This window comes from Oncorhynchus clarkii, chromosome 28, assembly GCF_045791955.1.
Source record: "Oncorhynchus clarkii lewisi isolate Uvic-CL-2024 chromosome 28, UVic_Ocla_1.0, whole genome shotgun sequence".
In the NCBI taxonomy this organism is placed as follows: Eukaryota; Metazoa; Chordata; class Actinopteri; order Salmoniformes; family Salmonidae; genus Oncorhynchus; species Oncorhynchus clarkii.
In genome coordinates this window covers 39,769,586-39,782,577 of record NC_092174.1, presented here as the reverse complement: position 1 = coordinate 39,782,577, position 12,992 = coordinate 39,769,586, and the positions used below count along the sequence as shown (strand labels likewise).

The following is a 12,992-nucleotide window of genomic DNA, read 5'->3' as shown; positions in this document are numbered from 1 at the left end:
GGAAACCGCGACTACGTCATCTTGTGGGAGTGACGAGAGCCACACAGGTTTAAATAGAACCACAGAACTTTCCAGACTGGCACTTCATGTACTCCGATCTGAAAAACAATATAGGAAAAAACTCCAGCCAGCTAATCAGAAGGCGAGGTTAAACATATTCATTATTTTCAGATTTACAGGAGTGCCTAAGGGTTTGGGGGAATTCAGCACATCTCTCTTTGATTATCTGGTCCTCATCATTCATTGAACCTTTATTCCTTTCTGCGTCCCTGCCCTCTCCCTGCTTTTTGTCGCGTTCACGTATTAGTCAGAACTAGTAAAATTGGACAATTCAGACCTGTTAACTCCTTGTACCTCCGTGACCAGGCCGTTCAACCAAGTCGGACATTTCCCAGTTTCCTAATTCAGACTTGCAATTGAATGCGGCATTAGACCCCTGTTACCTAGGAGACAGAGGGAGGGGACCCATGACTGCCATGCAACAGGCCTGAGCACTTTAGTGCCACAATGTGAACAAAATAGTCTCTTCTCACAGATTCTGTGCCGAATGAGTGACCTGGCAAACTTCTGTTCTGTCAAGTATTGCCAGTGCCCAGAATGTCTCAACCAACAACAACAACAACAAAATAATTTAGACAAATGGACAGATTTTCAGTGAAACAGTGAATACTCCCAAGGATAAATAGTGCAGATGACCACACTGATAAAAGTGAGAGCAAAGAGGAAGAAAGTTGGTGTGGAATATAGTTTATTAATTTTGATACATAATAATTCAGATTTTTTATATATATTAAAAACATCAAGTAAAAAGGCTCCTATGTACACAGCAGCAGAAGCATGAGGTTGGGGTGAGCAGAGCAGAACACAGTTGTGCTTAAATCCTAAGAGGCTATAGAAAGAAAATATTTAATTGTGCTACTTACTTTCTATGTGAAAGCACACAGAAACATTCCCAAGAGAGAAAATACTTTTCTTTGTTAGTTTAATACTTCCACTAGTCTCCAGTTGGGACATGGTCAGTGATAAGCTACTATGATGTAACCCTTTAAAAATGTTAACACAGTAATGATTCTACATCTAAATTAATCACAAGATGGTGGTTGTTTTAATGTAATCATAATGTACACTTCTATATAATCTTTTAAAACAATCCTTGTTTTTTTTTAGAGATAGATTGAGATACTATTTCAATCGATTCCTTGATATGCTGTATACATGCTAAAGTGAAAAACCATACATGTTCTCTTCTATCACACTATCCATAATACATCATTCCTTTTATATATTGACTCCCCAATTCAGCCAACACATGACATGCTTCGCTTTCTATGTCTCTGAAAGTTCCAGAACATTCTAAAACACAGTTCTCTTTCTATGTCTCTGAACGTTCCAGAACATTCCAAAACACAGTTCTCTTTCTATGTCTCTGAACGTTCCAGAACATTCGAAAACACAGTTCTCTTTCTATGTCTCTGAACGTTCCAGAACATTCCAAAACACAGTTCTCTTTCTTTGTCTCTGAAAGTTCCAGAACATTCAAAAACACAGTTCTCTTTCTATGTCTCTGAACGTTCTCACCTGGCTGAACAACATCCTCTTTCCTGACAAAGAATTGTCAATACTTAATTATAAAAAAAATAAAAAAAAACATGTATTAATTCGTATAATGTATGTTGTTGACAGAGGATATTGGAGCTATAACAATATAATATAATTATAGTGAAGCACAGACATTCATGGTAATAATAAAATATCACCAGAGAAATGAAAGACAAAATTGAATTGATATAATTTGTCATGTCCAAGTCAATGTTATCCAACACAGCAAAGAAGGAGCAAAATGGACCATTTTAACCACCCAACTCTCCCTTGGGGAAAAATGTTCTATGGCTGTATGTTATACATTAGCTAAAAGTAAATTTTACAGTACTGCAGTTGTGGTTCATCCTGTCATGACATTTATAGTACTGTGGACCAGGGCTCTGCTCAAAATAAGTGCACTGCATAGGGGATAGGGTGCCCCAATCTACTTTAGGCCTCGGATTCTGACTGGTCAGTGGTGACACTTCCATTCAACTCCCCTGGTCCGGATTGTTCTTCTATTCCAGTGATCTCACCAACAGTAAATGAAACGGGGCCGACGACCCCTCCTTTCCCATTGTCTAGCTGCTTCCCTGATTGGTTGGTCAGAGAAGATCCCTCCCATTTCTCTTCGTCCAGTTTACTGGAGATCGACCAATAGAGATGAGCCTCCAATCGGGCCGCAGCTAATGAGAGTTCGTGCGCTGAGCAGGAGGGAGTGTCCACCTACGGGATGAGTGGCGGTTACTGTATCGGACCACTTGGAAAATAACTATCAGAATCAGGGTAAAATCATTTTGGTGACATGACAAGAGTAAGTGAGGAGACATGCCAGACTGACCAATGGTTAAGCTGTGTTGTGTTGTTCTGTACTAGTGGCAGTGATCACATGGTACATGATTAAAAGCAGCGGGCCGTCATTGTCCATTCATTTCCACATGTTGAATCGCCATCCAGCAGGTTATAGCTAACACAGCAACCCTGCTACTTTTAGCCTTTCCCCTTTCTGGAGTGTTTGTGTGTGTGTGTGTGTGTGTGTGTGTTCTTACCTCAAAGGTTTGATGGAAGGCGCCATAGTCGATGTCAAAGAAGCCTTCGGCCAGTGACATCATCGGACTGAACCTGTGACCCCACTGGACCTCGTCTGCCAGGTAAGAGCTTCGCGCCTGGCACGTCATACCTGGGGGTACCAACACATACGCACACACACTTTGTAAGAACACATTAACCTACCCTGGCAGCGCCCCTTCAGCTGCTATGATGACTAAGCAAATCTTTTCTCAGTGGGCAGGAAAGCCACTCCCCCTTCCGAGGCATGGTGCACCCATAGAGATCCTATAATTGGCACCCTACTCTGGTCACACCACGTTTTACCAGAGCCTTATGGGAACCTGAAGTAACTGTAAACAGAATGTTTCCTTGATTCACTGAAAATGAAAAGTAAATAGTAGAGTCGGTTGCCTGTCTTTCACAGTGTGCAGTTTTAAAAACTTTTAGAATAAGTTGCCATTAAGGACTCAACCGTAGACTAACCAGTGGCCTCCACCATTCCCTCCAGGATGACGACCATCTCAAAGTCGTCCTTCTCCAGCTGACCCTGAGACATGTCCCAGAAGGGCGAGCGGCAGTCGATCTCGTGGGAGATGACCAGTGGGGACACCAGAAACAGGCGGTCGTCCCCCGTCTCAAAACCCACACTGATGTCTGTCTGGTCCAGAGGGATAAACTCACCTGGAGAGGGGGAGAGAGATGGAGAAGGGGAGAAAGGGGGACGAGAGAGAGAAGTGAGTTATTAAACCTTGAGGGACAGTTTCCTGGATACAGATAGTCCTGAGGGACGTCCCAATCCACTTTACATGTGACCTCTTTCCTCTTCCTTCCTCCACTCCCCCTGCTCGGGAAAGGCTCCCTTGGGGAAACGTCATGCATAGTCACCGAGTGTTCACTCCAAGTGAAGGGAGGAAGAGAAGATGATCATTTGGACTGGAATGCAGCCCTGGACAAAAAAAATACTCAATCAATCATCAAATCTATAAAGCCCTTTTTACATCAGCAGTTGTCACAAAGTGCTTTACAGATCCCCAGCTGAAAACCCCAGAGAGCTTTACAGATCTCCAGCCGAAAACCCCAGAGAGCTTTACAGATCCCCAGCCGAAAACCCCAGAGAGCTTTACAGATCCCCAGCCTAAACCCCCAGAGAGCTTTACAGATCCCCAGCCGAAAACCCCCAGAGAGCTTTACAGATCTCCAGCCGAAAACCCCAGAGAGCTTTACAGATCCCCAGCCGAAAACCCCAGAGAGCTTTACAGATCCCCAGCCTAAACCCCCAGAGAGCTTTACAGATCTCCAGCCGAAAACCCCAGAGAGCTTTACAGATCCCCAGCCTAAACCCCCAGAGAGCTTTACAGATCTCCAGCCTAAACCCCCAGAGAGCTTTACAGATCTCCAGCCGAAAACCCCAGAGAGCTTTACAGATCCCCAGCCTAAACCCCCAGAGAGCTTTACAGATCTCCAGCCGAAAACCCCAGAGAGCTTTACAGATCCCCAGCCGAAAACCCCCAGAGAGCTTTACAGATCCCCAGCCTAAAACCCCAGAGAGCTTTACAGATCCCCAGCCGAAAACCCCAGAGAGCTTTACAGATCCCCAGCCTAAAACCCCAGAGAGCTTTACAGATCCCCAGCCTAAAACCCCAGAGAGCTTTACAGATCCCCAGCCTAAAACCCCAGAGAGCTTTACAGATCCCCAGCCTAAAACCCCAGAGAGCTTTACAGATCCCCAGCCTAAAACCCCAGCGAGCTTTACAGATCCCCAGCCTAAACCCCCAGAGAGCTTTACAGATCCCCAGCCGAAAACCCCAGAGAGCTTTACAGATCCCCAGTCTAAACCCCCAGAGAGCTTTACAGATCCCCAGCCGAAAACCCCAGAGAGCTTTACAGATCCCCAGCCGAAAACCCCAGAGAGCTTTACAGATCTCCAGCCGAAAACCCCAGAGAGCTTTACAGATCTCCAGCCGAAAACCCCAGAGAGCTTTACAGATCCCCAGCCGAAAACCCCAGAGAGCTTTACAGATCTCCAGCCGAAAACCCCAGAGAGCTTTACAGATCTCCAGCCGAAAACCCCAGAGAGCTTTACAGATCTCCAGCCGAAAACCCCAGAGAGCTTTACAGATCCCCAGCCGAAAACCCCAGAGAGCTTTACAGATCCCCAGCCGAAAACCCCAGAGAGCTTTACAGATCTCCAGCCTAAACCCCCAGAGAGCTTTACAGATCTCCAGCCTAAAACCCCAGAGAGCTTTACAGATCTCCAGCCGAAAACCCCATAGAGCTTTACAGATCTCCAGCCGAAAACCCCAGAGAGCTTTACAGATCCCCAGCCGAAAACCCCAGAGAGCTTTACAGATCCCCAGCCGAAAACCCCCAGAGAGCTTTACAGATCTCCAGCCGAAAACCCCAGAGAGCTTTACAGATCTCCAGCCGAAAACCCCAGAGAGCTTTACAGATCCCCAGCCGAAAACCCCAGAGAGCTTTACAGATCCCCAGCCTAAAACCCCAGAGAGCTTTACAGATCCCCAGCCTAAAACCCCAGAGAGCTTTACAGATCCCCAGCCGAAAACCCCAGAGAGCTTTACAGATCCCCAGCCGAAAACCCCAGAGAGCTTTACAGATCCCCAGCCTAAAACCCCAGAGAGCTTTACAGATCCCCAGCCGAAAACCCCAGAGAGCTTTACAGATCCCCAGCCTAAAACCCCAGAGAGCTTTACAGATCTCCAGCCGAAAACCCCAGAGAGCTTTACAGATCCCCAGCCGAAAACCCCAGAGAGCTTTACAGACCTCCAGCCGAAAACCCCAGAGAGCTTTACAGATCCCCAGCCGAAAACCCCAGAGAGCTTTACAGATCCCCAGTCTAAAACCCCAGAGAGCTTTACAGATCCCCAGCCGAAAACCCCAGAGAGCTTTACAGATCCCCAGCCTAAAACCCCAGAGAGCTTTACAGATCCCCAGCCTAAAACCCCAGAGAGCTTTACAGATCCCCAGCCTAAAACCCCAGAGAGCTTTACAGATCCCCAGCCGAAAACCCCAGAGAGCTTTACAGATCCTTAGCCTAAAACCCCAGAGAGCTTTACAGATCCCCAGCCTAAAACCCCAGAGAGCTTTACAGATCCCCAGCCGAAAACCCCAGAGAGCTTTACAGATCCCCAGCCGAAAATCCCAGAGACCAAGCGATGCAGATGCAGAAGCACAGTAGGAAAAAATAAGAACCAGGCTCTGAGGGTGGCCAGTCCTCTTCTGGGTGTACTGGGTAGAGATTTAAGAGTACCTGTAGCTATTAGGGCCAGATCGGTTTTCAATACTCAATGCATCACACAGTTGTGTCAAGTTGGCTGGATGTCCTTAGGGTGGTGGACCATTCTTGATGCACACAGGAAACCGGAGCATGAAAAACCCAGGAGTTGCCATTCTTGACACAAACTGGGGCGCCTGGCACCTACTACCATACTTTGAACAAAAGCACTTAAATATTTTGTCTTGCCCATTCACCCTCTGAATGGCACACATATACAATCCACGTCTCAATTGTCTCAAGGCTTAATAAATCCTTCTTCAACCCATCTCCTCCCCTCCTCTGATTGAAGTGGATTTAACAAGTAACATCATTTAAGGGATCATACAGTGCATTCGGACCCCTTACTTTTTTCCCACATTTTGCTACGTTACAGCCCTTTTCTAAAATTGATACAATGATTTATTTTCCTTCATCAATCTACACACAATACCCCATTATAACAAAGTGAAAACAGGTTTTTAGAAATGTTTGCTAATTTATTAAATTTAAAAACAGAAAATAACTTTTTTACAAACTGTAAATATTCATACCCTTTGTTATGGTAAATGTAATTGATTGGAAATTATTTGGAAAGGCACACACCTGTCTACAGTATATAAGGTCCCACAGTTGACAATGCATGTGAGAGCAAAAACCAAGCCATGAGGTCGAAGGAGTGTGGCCTCCATCGTTCTTAAATGGAAGAAGTTTGGAACCACGACCAAACTGAGCAATCAGGGTAGAAGAGCCTTGGTCAAGGAGGTGACCAAGAACTCGATGGTCACTCTGACAGAGGTCCAGAGCTCCTCTGTTGAGATGGGAGAACCTTCCAGAAGGACAACCATCTCTGCGGGACTCCACCAATCAGGCCATTATGGTAGAGCGGCCAGACGGAAGCAATCAGTAAAAAGGCACATGACGGCCCGCTTGGAGTTTACCAAAAGGCACCTAAAGGACTCTCAGACCAAGATTCTCTGGTCTGGTAAAACCAAGACTTAACTCCTTGGCCTGAATGCTAAGCGTCACGTCTGGAGGAAACCTGGCACCATCCCTACTGTGAAGCATGGTGGTGGCAGCACCACGTCTGGAGGAAACCTGGCACCATCCCTACGGTGAAGCATGGTGGTGGCAGCACCACGTCTGGAGGAAACCTGGCACCATCCCTACGGTGAAGCCTGGTGGTGGCAGCAGTTAAATAAAGGTTAGATAAATAAAATTAAAATGCTGTGGGGATGTTTTTCAGCAGCAGGGACTGGGAGACTAGGCAGGATCGAGGCAAAGATGAACAGATCAAAGTACAGAGAGATCCTTGATGAAAACCTGCTCCAGGGCGAAGGTTCACTTTCCAACAGGACAAGAATCCTAAGCACACAGCCAAGACAACGCAGGAGTGGCTTCGGGACAAGTCTCTCTATGTCCTTGAGTGGCCCAGCCAGAGCCTGGACTTGAACCCGATCAAACATCTCTGGAGAGACCGGACAATAGCTGTGCAGCAACGCTCCCCATCCAACCTGACAGAGCTTGAGAGGATCTGCAGAGAAGAATGGGAGTAACTCCCCAAATACAGGTGTGCCAAGCTTGTAGCGTCATACCCAAGAAGACTCAAGGCTGTAATCGACGCCAAAGGGGATTCAACAAAAGTACTTAGTAGAAGGGTTCGAAAACATGTAAATGTGATATTTCTGTTATTTTATTTGTAATACATTGCAAAATGTTCTACAATCTAGTTTTTGCTTTGTCATTATGGGGTATTGTGTGTAGATTGAGGGCAGGAAAAAAAACAATTTAATCCATTTTAGAATAAGGCTGTAACGTAACAAAATGTGGAAAAAGTGAATGGGTCTGAATACTTTCCGAATGCACTGTAGCTTTCACCTGGAGTCACCTGGTCAGTCTATGTCATGGAAAGAGCCTTAATATTTTCTACACAATATATCACTTCCATACTAGAAAATAACATGTGGAGTGTTCTTGTTTGCATCTCAAATGGCACTATTCCCCATGTAGTGCACTACTTCTAACTGGGGCCCATAGAGCTCTGGTCAAAAGTAGTGCACTATATAGGGAATAGGGTGCCATTTGGGATGCAGACCTGCTATGGGAGTTGATTGTATACTAGCCTCACCTTCCTGAGTCTGTTTAGACTTTATGAGTTTGGCCCTCATGTTGGCTCCAACAATGTGCGAGCTGCGCAGGTCCCCCACCCGGAACATCAGACACAGTCTGTCGTCTCTCAGAGAGATCACTGCATTCTTAGAAAACACCAGGGTCTCCGCGCGCTTATTGGGCTGAGAGATCTTCACAAACATACAGCCCACCTGAGGAGAAGAAGATCACTTCGTTATTCAAACAAAGGTCCAAATGAATGGGACTTCTGCTTCATCCCAACAGCTCCAAAAGGCATAGACGGAGAAAAGGTCATTTTAAGGGGCAGCTTTTTGATATGATTACAAGTTCTTCAAACTATTTGTACGATGGAGAGAAACAGATGTGATTGTATTAGTGTCAGAATATGCCCTTAGGGTACAGTAAAACAAAATACAGTAGGGACTGTATGGGCCTGCATCTCAAGTGGCACCCTATTCCCTATATAGTGCACTACTTTTTACCAGAGTCTTTGACCAGAACACTATGGGCCCTGGTCAAAATGAGTTCACTACGTAGGGAGCCATTAGGGGTGCAGCCAATGAGTCTCACCATGAAGGCGTTGACCATAGATCCTAGTATGGCCTGGAGCAGGAGTAGCATGGTGCCCACTGGACACTGGTCAGTGATGACACGGTGGCCGTAACCAATGGTGGTCTCTGTCTCGATGGAGAAGAGGAAGGCAGAGATGAAGCCGTTCACGTTGTTGACGCACGGTGTCCATGTCTCATCCTCCAGATGATCTAGATCCCCTCTGGGAGGGGAGAAACAAAAATAATGATTATGTTGTTTTTGTAAATTGTGTACATGCAGGGCTCCATTGTAAAAGAGATCTTGGTCTCAATGGGACTCAATGCTAAAATAAAGGTGAAATAAATAAAAATAGGGGGAGGGGAGAAGAGAGCAGTGGAAAGAGAGAAAGTATGGGAGGGAGAGAGAGAGAGAGGAGAGGAAGAGAGGAGTGGAAAGAGAGAAAGTATGGGAGGGAGAGAGAGAGAGGAGAGGAAGAGAGATAGAGGAGTGGAAAGAGAGAAAGTATGGGAGGGAGAGAGATAGAGAGGAGAGGAAGAGAGAGAGAGGAGTGGAAAGAGAAAGTATGTGAGAGAGAGAGAGCGAGAGATGAGAGGAGAGGAAGAGAGGAGTGGAAAGAGAGAAAGTATGGGAGGGAGAGAGAGAGAGAGAGAGGAGAGGAGTGGAAAGAGAGAAAGTATGGGAGGGAGAGAGAGCGAGAGGAGAGGAAGAGAGGAGAGGAAGAGAGGAGTGGAAAGAGAGAAAGTATGGGAGGGAGAGAGAGCGAGAGAGAGAGGAAGAGGAGTGGAAAGAGAGAACGTATGGGAGGGAGAGAGAGAGAGGAGAGGAGTGGAAAGAGAAAGTATGGGAGGGAGAGAGAGCGAGAGAGAGAGGAAGAGGAGTGGAAAGAGAGAAAGTATGGGAGGGAGAGAGAGAGAGGAGAGGAGTGGAAAGAGAATGTATGGGAGGGAGAGAGAGCGAGAGAGAGAGGAGAGGAAGAGAGGAGTGGAAAAGAGAGAAAGTATGGGAGGGAGAGAGAGCGAGAGAGAGAGGAGAGGAAGAGGAGTGGAAAGAGAGAAAGTATGGGAGGGAGAGAGAGAAGGAGAGGAGTGGAAAGAGAAAGTATGGGAGGGAGAGAGAGCGAGAGAGAGAGGAGAGGAAGAGAGGAGTGGAAAAGAGAGAAAGTATGGGAGGGAGAGAGAGCGAGAGAGAGAGGAGAGGAAAAGAGGAGTGGAAAAGAGAGAAAGTATGGGAGGGAGAGAGAGCGAGAGAGAGAGGAGAGGAAGAGAGGAGTGGAAAATAGAGAAAGTATGGGAGGGAGAGAGAGCGAGAGAGAGAGGAGAGGAAGAGAGAGAGAGGAGCAAACAAAAATATAGGTTGTGAAAAACTATCCATTTACTAATATACTTGCTCGACAGAGAAGAAATTGCATCATGTAGAGTGACTCTCTCTGACAGTGATACCATGGATGCATCTGAAATGGCATCCCATTCCCTATATAGTGCACTATAGGAGAATAGGGTGTCATTTGGGACCATCCCAAGTGTCCCCTGGCCTGCTGTCTGTCTGTTTGTCCCTCTCACCGGAGGTAGGCTATCAGGTACCAAATGGCCCCGAAGAAGAGCCAGGTGATGGCATAGGCCATGACGAAGACGAAGAGAGAGCAGCGCCAGTTGAGGTCCACCAGCGTGGTGAAGATATCTGTCAGATAACGGTACGTCTCCCTCATGTTGCCGTGTGAAACGTTACAGCGACCATTCTTCTCCACATAGCGCTGAGTCTTACGTCTCTTGGCTGCAGGCAGGAAACCAGGCCAGGAAGGGAGGGAGGGGGAGAGAGAGAGAGAGAGAGAGAAAGAAAGAGAGAGAAAGAGAGAGAGAGAAAGAGGAGTGAGAAAGAGGAGTGAGACAGGGAAAGACTACAGTGACATATCAGCAGTAGGACTAAGGGAATGAGCAACAGGAAGATGGGTTGGGGGGGAGAAACCAGAGGAACAGGCATTTTACACAGGAGGGGAGGAGGGTAGAGGGGGGGGTAGAAGTGGAGGAGAGGAGGGGGGTAGAGGTAGAGGAGGAGGGGGAGTAGGAGGGAGGGAGCGGGTAGAGGTGGAGGAGGGAGAGAGAAGATGCATTCAATAACCACCTATCTGCAGACTGTAGAGAGCCAGAGAGAACACAGTGGGTGCGTCCCAAATGGCACCCTAATATATAGGAAATAGGGTGTCATTTGGGATATAGCCTGTCTGTCAGTGTAAATCATTTAAAGCCAAACACAAAACCTTACATTGGTCACAGAACACTGTCAGACGGTCGCTTAGTAACCTCTCGTTCTAGATAGATTCACTCTCGTGGCGCCAACAATGTCTCAGGTCAGAAAAGAAGAACAGTCCTGGGAGAGAAAGTGTGCATTCCAAATGGCCCCTTATTCACTACATAGTGCCCTACTTTTGACCAGAGCCTTATGAGATGCAAATAGGGTGCCAATTTTGGACACCGATAAAGGCAACAGCACTACTACTCACCCCAGCCAAATCTACCCCTCTCCTTCTCCACCACCCGAGGCAGCTTCTTAACGTACTCCTCGGATGCTGCATTGGCCTGCCTCTCTGCCAACTTGGACTTCCACGATCTGTTAACGCCAGGCTGGGCGGTATCCGTGGTAACCACATGGCCCAGATCCTCAGACACATCAAACACTCCGGTGGAGGCCGTCACCTCGCTAGCCTCTTCCACTGGTCCCTTCCCTTTCTCCACCACGGGCAGAGAGAGGGACTCTGGCCGCGAGGGGAAGGAAGAGTCTTCAAGCGCCATCAGGAATGATGGTGTGTGTGTGTGTTACTGAGTTTTTGATATCTCCCCTACGGCAGACTCTGTCCAGTGGTTATTGACGGTTTAATCCCGTTCTTTACGTTGAGGTTCTAGGATACAAAACAAGAAGGGGGAAATTGATCCAAATTATTATTGTGAGATCATAGAAGTGTGGGGTATTTAGAGGGCTCTGCATGCTGTAAATATGTTCTACAGGGAGTGGTGAAGCATAACTTATGCCCATCACTATACTGAATAACACTATGTTTTTTATCCCAAATGGCAACCTATTCCCTTTATAGTATGATACTTTTGAACAGAGCCCTATGGACAAAATAAGTGCACTATAGGAATTAGGGTGGCATTTTGGTAAGTAGTCTTCTGTCCCTCAAGAAATGGTCTTGACTCAATACCCATCTCTCTCTCTGTTCTGACTCAATACCCACCTCTCCATCTGTCCTGACTCAATACCCACCTCTCCATCTGTCCTGACTCAATACCCACCTCTCTCTCTCTGTCCTGACTCAATACCCACCTCTCTCTCTGTCCTGACTCAATACCCATGTCTCTATCTGTCCTGACTCAATACCCATCTCTCCACCTGTCCTGACTCAATACCCATCTCTCCACCTGTCCTGACTCAATACCCATCTCTTTCTCTGTCCTGACTCAATACCCATGTCTCTCTCTGTCCTGACTCAATACCCATGTCTATCTGTCCTGACTCAATACCCATCTCTCTATCTGTCCTGACTCAATACCAGTACCCATGTTTCTATCTGTCCTGACTCAATACCCATGTCTCTATCTGTCCTGACTCAATACCAATGTCTCTCTCTGTCCTGACTCAATACCCATCTCTCTATCTGTCCTGACTCAATACCCATCTCTCCACCTGTCCTGACTCAATACCCATCTCTCCACCTGTCCTGACTCAATACCCATCTCTTTCTCTGTCCTGACTCAATACCCATGTCTCTCTCTGTCCTGACTCAATACCCATGTCTATCTGTCCTGACTCAATACCCATCTCTCTATCTGTCCTGACTCAATACCAGTACCCATGTTTCTATCTGTCCTGACTCAATACCCATGTCTCTCTCTGTCCTGACTCAATACCCATGTCTCTCTCTGTCCTGACTCAATACCCATGTCTCTATCTGTCCTGACTCAATACCCATCTCTCTCTCTGTCCTGACTCAATACCCATCTCTCTATCTGTCCTGACTCAATACCCATGTCTCTCTCTGTCCTGACTCAATACCCATCTCTCTATCTGTCCTGACTCAATACCCATGTCTCTATCTGTCCTGACTCAATACCCATGTCTCTCTCTGTCCTGACTCAATACCCATGTCTCCATCTCTCCTGACTCAATACCCATGTCTCTCTCTGTCCTGACTCAATACCCATGTCTCTATCTGTCCTGACTCAATACCCATCTCTCTATCTGTCCTGACTCAATACCCATGTCTCTATCTGTCCTGACTCAATACCCATGTCTCTCTCTGTCCTGACTCAATACCCATGTCTCTATCTGTCCTGACTCAATACCCATGTCTCTCTCTGTCCTGACTCAATACCCATCTCTCTATCTGTCCTGACTCAATACCCATATCTCTATC

At 46.7% G+C, this 12,992-nt stretch overlaps 1 protein-coding gene across 1 annotated transcript; it reads right to left on the bottom strand.

Moving 5' to 3' along the window:
* Positions 1 to 1,179: 1,179 nt before the first annotated feature.
* Positions 1,180 to 11,389, bottom strand: LOC139387296 (G protein-activated inward rectifier potassium channel 3-like). The gene is made up of 7 exons (XM_071133410.1): positions 11,082 to 11,389; positions 10,144 to 10,354; positions 8,603 to 8,804; positions 8,031 to 8,223; positions 3,115 to 3,312; positions 2,631 to 2,761; positions 1,180 to 2,307 (listed from the first exon to the last, which is right to left on the bottom strand). Exons 1-7 carry the CDS (start codon positions 11,368 to 11,370, stop codon positions 2,032 to 2,034), a joined length of 1,500 nt encoding a protein of 499 aa, XP_070989511.1. The 5' UTR covers positions 11,371 to 11,389; the 3' UTR covers positions 1,180 to 2,031.
* Between the last annotated feature and the right edge of the window lie 1,603 nt (positions 11,390 to 12,992).